General features: G+C 39.5%; 1 protein-coding gene across 2 annotated transcripts in view; it reads left to right on the plus strand.

Moving 5' to 3' along the window:
• gask1a (golgi associated kinase 1A) overlaps positions 1–7481 on the plus strand; it is a 33140-nt gene that overhangs the window by 16930 nt on the left and 8729 nt on the right. For both annotated transcript variants that reach the window (XM_014010859.1, XM_014010860.1), the window contains one exon: positions 6305–7312. In XM_014010859.1, the coding sequence (XP_013866313.1) occupies positions 6305–7312 (1008 nt within the window). The remainder of the gene's footprint in view (positions 1–6304; positions 7313–7481) is intronic.

The following is a 7481-nucleotide window of genomic DNA, read 5'->3' on the forward strand; positions in this document are numbered from 1 at the left end:
CATGCAATCATCACTGCATTAAAATGAGGATGTTGTCAAGTTGTTCTTTATTGGTTATAAATAAATAGTTATCTTTTAGCTCCCAATTATCAGTAGCAGGACATGGAAATTGTGCAAACGACTATATGATAAACTGAAGCTGTATTGTAATTAATAGATGCATTGACAGATTTAGTCGTCACGTAGTTAATTTGGAAGAAATCATATTAATCTAACAGTGATCCAGGTCATCATGACTACTTTATAAACACAGAGAAACACCTGGCTGTACACAGTATGAGGGGGAAAATAACTTTATTTAATTCAGCAAACAAATAACAAAAAATAAATAACTAAAAAGAAAAAACAAATAATGATAGAAACAAACAAATAATTAGACAATGTTGTGTCAAAAAAACACGATCACAACATATTCAAATGAAAAGGAGCAGAAATAATAAAATCTTATAACATTTCCCCCAATAAAAAAATGTATCTAAAAAACATACAACATACAAATAATAAAACTCAACTTAATATGCAATATAATTTAAAATAACAACTTTACAACAAAAATACAAATATAAACCAAATCTTTGTTCATATCTCATTAAAAAAAACTTTAAAGCATTTTACTAAATGAATAAATTGTTCCACCATTCTTAAGGTCACCAAGCACTGACTTTATTCTCATAATATTACAGCTTTATTCACATATTATGACTTTATTTTCATAATAATAACAAAAAAATATGTGTTATCTCCATTGTAAATACCGGAGCTAAACCCAAATTATTGTTTTCTTTATTAACGTTTGAATTTATTCTTCCAGTAAAAAGACGTGTAAACACGTCCCGAAGCATTTTAAGTCCGACATGAAACTGATCACTATGGTAACGGGGGAGCACGTGATCACGCAAACCCACGTGAAGCCGACATCAGGCGAAGGCTAGACCGTCTCATTTCGCAGCAGTTTTGAGCATCCTACCCGGCCCAGCAAGGATGTGGCCTACGTGGCCCAGCTAGGCTGGGTCCTCATGAGGACCCAGCCCATGAAGTGAGACACAGCCAAGGAAAGCATGCAGGATAGCAGCCCTCAAGAACCGGAGTTCGACACCTGAGTTAGGCCCTTTTCCAATCAGTGGCTACACACTCGTCCTACTCCCTACTCACRCAGTTTGCGCGTTCCCGCAGAGGGTTGGCCATATTAAGGCCCATCTGAAACCAGTTAGGTACGAGGGTGAGTGGCTTATTAAGGCCTCCACAGCGAGTCAGCATCCAGTGCAGACTTGATCAGCAGGTGCAGCACCAAATAGTGGTCGACATGGAACACGGGACGTATAAAAATAAGTTCCACATGTGTTTTGTACACATATTTACTAAGTAAACACCTCATCAACAAATATAATTTCACATAAATCATGTTTAATTCAATTCAAACTTTCTTAAAGACACAGAACCCTGGTTCATATTTAAAAAAAGAAGAAAGGAAACATTAAAAAAAAGAAAAATAATAAATTATTATAAAAATGTTAAAAGTGCAATTATTTTGACAAGTTATCACACTGTGTTTGTTACAAATACAGTCATATCTGACAACTCTCTGAAATGTGGGCCTAATTAAATTTTTTTTGGTCCTATTAAAAAAAGTGTTCGTTCTCCTGCATTCAGTCGCTGCCAGAGGTTGGACTGTTACCATGGTGACGACAGCTTCCTGTTCCGGTGGTGTGAGGAGAGCTCGTCTCAAAAGGGGAGGGTGTATACAGCGCCATCAAGGGGACTCAGTTCAGCTGCGAGGGGGCTTCACAGCGAGTGTAGTTTGCAGGGAGTAGGGCGAGTGTGAAGCCACTGACTGGGAAAGGGCCTTAGACTGAATATCACTTCAAAAAAATCACACTGCGCTTTTAAAGGGGACATATCATGCGAAATCCACTTTTTATACAGTTTGATGTACTTGGAGTCTCTGCAGAAAAGTTGAATTTAGTCTCTCCTGGTGCTACAAAGATAACCTTATCTGTTGGGTCATGTTTTTCAACCCGTTCAGTTTTTTCTATTTCTGAACTATTACGTCAAATTYTATACCTGTACTTACCAACTACTTATATTAAAGACCCTAAACGTCATACTGAACATTTTCCTCGTGTTTAAATCAACAGTATTTTTTTACTGAAACGTTCAAACTAAGCTGTGCTAACTTGAARATTTGTGAGTTTAATTTTTGTTGTATAAGTTCAACCATAAAACAGCTGTGAGCTGAAAGGAGAGGCGGTGCTCGTGTTGTTTAAAACTTATCAAGTACAAACACTTGTCTGAAGTTCAGATCAGAACAGAATTCCTGTTATTAGTTCATCACGAAGTCCACTCCCTCAGCCCGAACTACAAGGACAACAATGAGAGGGAAAAACAAACAAAAGTTACAAAAAACCAAATGTACAACGTCAGGACCTGGGACATGGAAAGTGCTGCAGGAAGTTAATCTGATGCTTTGTAGTTTTTATTTTTGGTGAAAACTATAGAAAKAGTAAGAGTAGACTCTGATTTTAACATTGTTTTTTTTTTAGATTCTCATAGTTTAATTGGTGCAAACACTGCATGCTTAAAAAAAATACAAATATACCAGCAAAGTATTTGTACTTTACTCGCTGCAGCTCTACTTGTTTTTCCTTGTTTAAATGTGCATTATAAAACAGCTACACGTATTTTACAGGCAATAAGCTGAAATACGTCAGCTGATTGTTGTAAAATTGCAACTATGGGTGATGAAAAGATCATGTAAAGAGTCAGTAACTGCTTTCTTATGTAAAACTGATTGATCTCTTATTTACTTTAAAGCTCTCTTAATCAAAGTGACGTTTCTGCTGTGGGTGAGAATTGATTTAGAGTCTGACAGATTTGTGTGCGACCATGAGACCCTGAGAATAATGAGGGTCAGTATGTGAGCGTGTCGGGTCCAGGAGCCACGCTTCTGACGCTCCAAAGGCAGAACAATCAGATCCTTTCACAGCTTTCRCAGATTATCTCTGGAATCTGGGAACGGRTCTGAGAAGAGATGGATTTCTCAAAGTCCTGAAACATTCCTACACCTGGGGGCGTGTGCGGGGGCAGTCGCTTACAGGTGGATGAAAACTGGAGGATTTAGACGAATCTTTATACTGTTGATTCAGGTTCTCATGGTTTTTAGGCATGATTCCACTCGGTTGTTTCTGCTTCACTGTAAAAACTAACAGGTCATATTGTTTGTCTGATCTGACATTTTTACATACTTAATAGTTTGTCCACAAACACAGTTCAAATTTGAAGGGTTTTTGAAGATTTGTTCCCAAAAACCGGCAGGAAATTAAGTCACACTGAATTTTTAGCTGTCTGGAATGTTCACATTTTTTGCAAACAAACTCTTCTCACTGTTTTCTTTTATAAATTAGTTCAATCTTTATTTCAGCAGGCAAAACATTAAGAACAACTTTTTATTTACAGTGTTTGCCTGAAAATGCTAAAACATWATCTTTTTTCACTCAGTGTGTCTCTGACTGCTGTAGTTCCTCTCAGAATGCTGGGGCTCCAAGTATTTCCTTTAAATCTATTCAGTGTGCATTGCCAATGCAATGCACACTACAATATTGTGATTCGTTTCCCATCCAAGTCATCTCAACTTTGTCATGCTTCTCCTCCTGCATACTTTGTCCTASAGCTGCCATTGTAATTTATATCTGTAAAGCCCCTGTGCCAAATAATGGCTATGCCTTTTGGTGCCTGTAAAACTTATAGTTTTTGAAATATTAATGTTTAATAAATTATAATGGCAGTCAATGGAGCCTTGTATTGGTCCAATACTGCCCCCTGCTGCATCTACACAATATGGTACTGCACCATAGTTTRWTAATATTTAAWCTCAYTAGTTCAGRGWTTWCAATARTAATATGATTGTATTTTGATGTTTTACTATAATATTGTCTTAATACTGCTCTATTGTTGTAATATATTGCACTTAAGTGTCAATAATTGTATTGGCGAGGTAAACTTTTCTGTATACATACAATCCAATCCCTGGAATTGTCCTCTGCCACATCTCCTATAGTCTCATGATGAGCACTGTGGGCTTTCATGCGGGAGATCAGGGTTCAKATCCAGCTACTGCWACTTTAACAAAAATCTCTGCAAACTTCATYTTGTCACACAATTACCTTAATTKRAAACACCTGCTGACGTGACAGGCACAAGCTGGTATAGAAAACACATTTGAACTTGGTCAAAGTTCATTCTGCAAGTCCAATGCTCCTGCATACATTGTCCTACAGCTGCCATTGTAATTTCTATCTGTAAAGGTCCTGTGCCAAATGATTGCTTTGCCTTTTGCTGCCTGTACGACTTGTAGTTTTTGAAGTATTAATGTTTAAACTTTAATCCAAATTCATATTATGGGAGTCAATGGGGCCTTGTAATGGTCCAATACTGCCCCCAGCTGTACTCAACTTGGTACTGCACCATAGTTTTTTAATATTTAATCTCAATAGTTCAGTGTTTACAATACTAATATGATTGTATTTTGATGTTTTACTATAATATTGTCTTAATACTGCCTTATTGTTGTAATATTATGCAGTTTAGTGTCAGTAATTGTATTGGCAATGTGGCCTCTTTCTGCACACATACAAACCAACCACTGCCACCACCTTCTTCCACAGCTCCACTGGTCTATGTCATGGACTTTCATGTGGGAGATCAGGGTTCAAACATGTCTAATGCAACTTAAACAAAAAATCTCTTCCAACTTCATATTGTCACTCAATTACCTTAATTACAAACACCTGCTCACGTGACAGGCACAAGCTGGTATAGAAAACACATTTGAACTCGGTCCCATTTCATTCTGCAAGTCCAATACTGCAGGCAATGACATGCAACGTGGCAATGCACACTTGTTTTTACATCGCAAAAACCCATGTCTATTTGTAACTTGTCATATTTCCCAAATGAAACACTGAAGACACAAAAACAAGCTCACGTATGGAACCATCACAGTCTTCTAGATTTAAGCATTTGTTGGTGGAGTGGCCGACTTTTTAAAATGGACTCTGTTATGGACTAATTATCTATTTGTGTCACCTGATCAATGTTAATCTGTGTTGGCCCAGACAACAGGACTCCGCAACGGACTGACCTCTCTTGTTTGATAAGACACTCTTCGAGCTGGGAGCCCTGTGATAGGCTGGACAGTACATTTGGTGATCTGTGATTAGTTGTAAACTGTCACATGGTGTTAACATAATGTTATATTACTGGCTGTTTTCCGCTGACGAGTCAGTCACAAGCATGCAGAGCTTCCTGATTGAGTCCTGTTTGTTTGTGGCTCAGAATTAAATCATTATTACGACCATACACGCAGGCTTTCTGGCATTATTCCAACGTGTTTCTGCATTCATGCGACAACAGACTCAAATCAACTTAGTGGAAACATAAAGACAAAAAAGAAAAAATAAAACAACAGAATGTCATGTCATGCAGCAGGTTGTAGGTCCAGCAGCGCTCAAAGGGTCTGCAGGAGGTTCAGCCCAGAACAAATACAGCAGAAGGTTTATACGACCTTTGAACATTGCTGCAGATTGAAACTGTCAGGTTCATAGAGGCTCTCGTGATCAAAGCGTGCATGAACACCAGAGTGTGCACAAACAGCAGAGCGTGCACGGACACCAGAGCCTAACAACTAGTGTGACTTCATGAACCATGTTTATCTGATCCCCCAGAACAGACAGTTTTATGATCCAACAATTAAAATGAAACATTCATAAATATAAAACTGTCCTTTGGAATAAATAATACAAGTGATTTGTTTTTTTAGTTTGTCTGAGCCTCAGTTTTCAGTCTGCGTTTCTGTTTGCCCCTCATCAGTGTGACAGTCAGACAGATGTGTTCTTACCTTGGTGACCATAATGAGCCACAGTTCCTTCTAAAAATCACAATGTACAAAGATATGTTGGAATTTCAGGCAGGAGCTGCTCTTGGCAGCCAAAAATTTTCAAYAGATTTCAAAACCACTTTTTTCTTTCAAGAATCATAGTTTGCTGACWCCATTTAATGATGTGAAAGCAGAACTTCTATTCATCCATCTTCTTTATTTATCCACTTTTTCCTTCAGAGTTAAGAGATCTGGCACCCATTTCAGCTCTCAGCAGCCTCTGGCTCCGCCCTCAGGAAAATGAGCTGTTTTTCCTTCTGAGGAAATTACTAACTTTGAAATTTATGATCCAACTCTGTTACAATTATGGTTTTGTTGGTTTCTAACTTGTGCTTTTGCTTCTTCCTTTTGTATGTTTTTTTTTAAATACAGAACTGGCGAGTGTGGTCAAAACTCTGCTGTGGCCAAAAATGGATTCTCCTCCTCCTACCCTTCCTCCTCCTCTTCATCATGATCTGCATGATGACGATGACTTTGCCCCCTCCTTTGCCGCCCGTCGACACCGACCGGCGCTCGTCCCGAGCTCTGAGCTCGACGGGGGGCTTCAGATCCAAGCCCAGAATCGCAAATTCCCCTTCAGCTGCCGCGTTCCAGCAGCATCTTCATCACATCCAGCGCAGTAGAACCGGTCCTGCAGAAGACACGTCTAAATCTCCACACAGACCTGCTGGTGAGGACAGAAACAGCATCAACGTGAGAAGCCATGCTGGCGTTCACAGAAACAAACACAGAGACGTTGCTTCTGCAAACAAAGAGGTGGCAGGCGCCGTTCAGTCAGCATATCATCATCATCATCCTCAACTTTCAAACTTTACTGTCAACAACACAGAGCTGGAGCGTAGAATTAACCCACGCAGCCACACCGCTGTGGTAAAACCCACAGCTCAGGCACCAATTTACCTCAAACAGAAGAAATCCACAAGAGCTTCCAGGCCTCCAGCAGATCGAGGAAGCAAACATCCACAGGGAGGCAGACACACAAACAGTTCAGAACATCAGCAGAAACTCAGACAGCATTCAAAGACATCTGAGGAAAATGTGGATAAAAAGCATCGTTCTGTGAAAAAACACTCTAGGGATCAAAAAAAGCTCCATTATTTTCCTGAAAATCCCCCTGAAAAGAAGGTGAACAGACCCTCAGATCCCAGGACAGCTGTGAACAGAGACGACTGGTGTCGGACCTTTAGGYAGCAGGACTTCTCAGACTCTGACCACAGGAGGATCAGAGTGAGCCGAGACCTGCAGCCTCTGCCCTGGTTCAGCAAGGAGGATGTTGAAAAGATGGAGCTCCTGGCTGAGGGGGAGGTGCTCAGTAAGGCCAGGATCCCCGCACACGGACAGATCCTCCAGGTGGCGATGGATCCTCCTGAACACCACCAGGTATCCTGCTGATATCAAACTAAAAGAAACAGAATTTTACAAAACAATGAAACAAACTCTTCTGAACATTTACACATGTAGGTTTGCCACCACAGCGACTGACTTTACAAAATTAAAAAGGTGAAGAACTCTAGCCTGGTAAAAAAAAAAAAAAAAAAAAAAAAAAAAA

Source organism: Austrofundulus limnaeus, unplaced genomic scaffold (genome assembly GCF_001266775.1).
Source record: "Austrofundulus limnaeus strain Quisiro unplaced genomic scaffold, Austrofundulus_limnaeus-1.0 Scaffold74, whole genome shotgun sequence".
Lineage (NCBI taxonomy): Eukaryota > Metazoa > Chordata > Actinopteri > Cyprinodontiformes > Rivulidae > Austrofundulus > Austrofundulus limnaeus.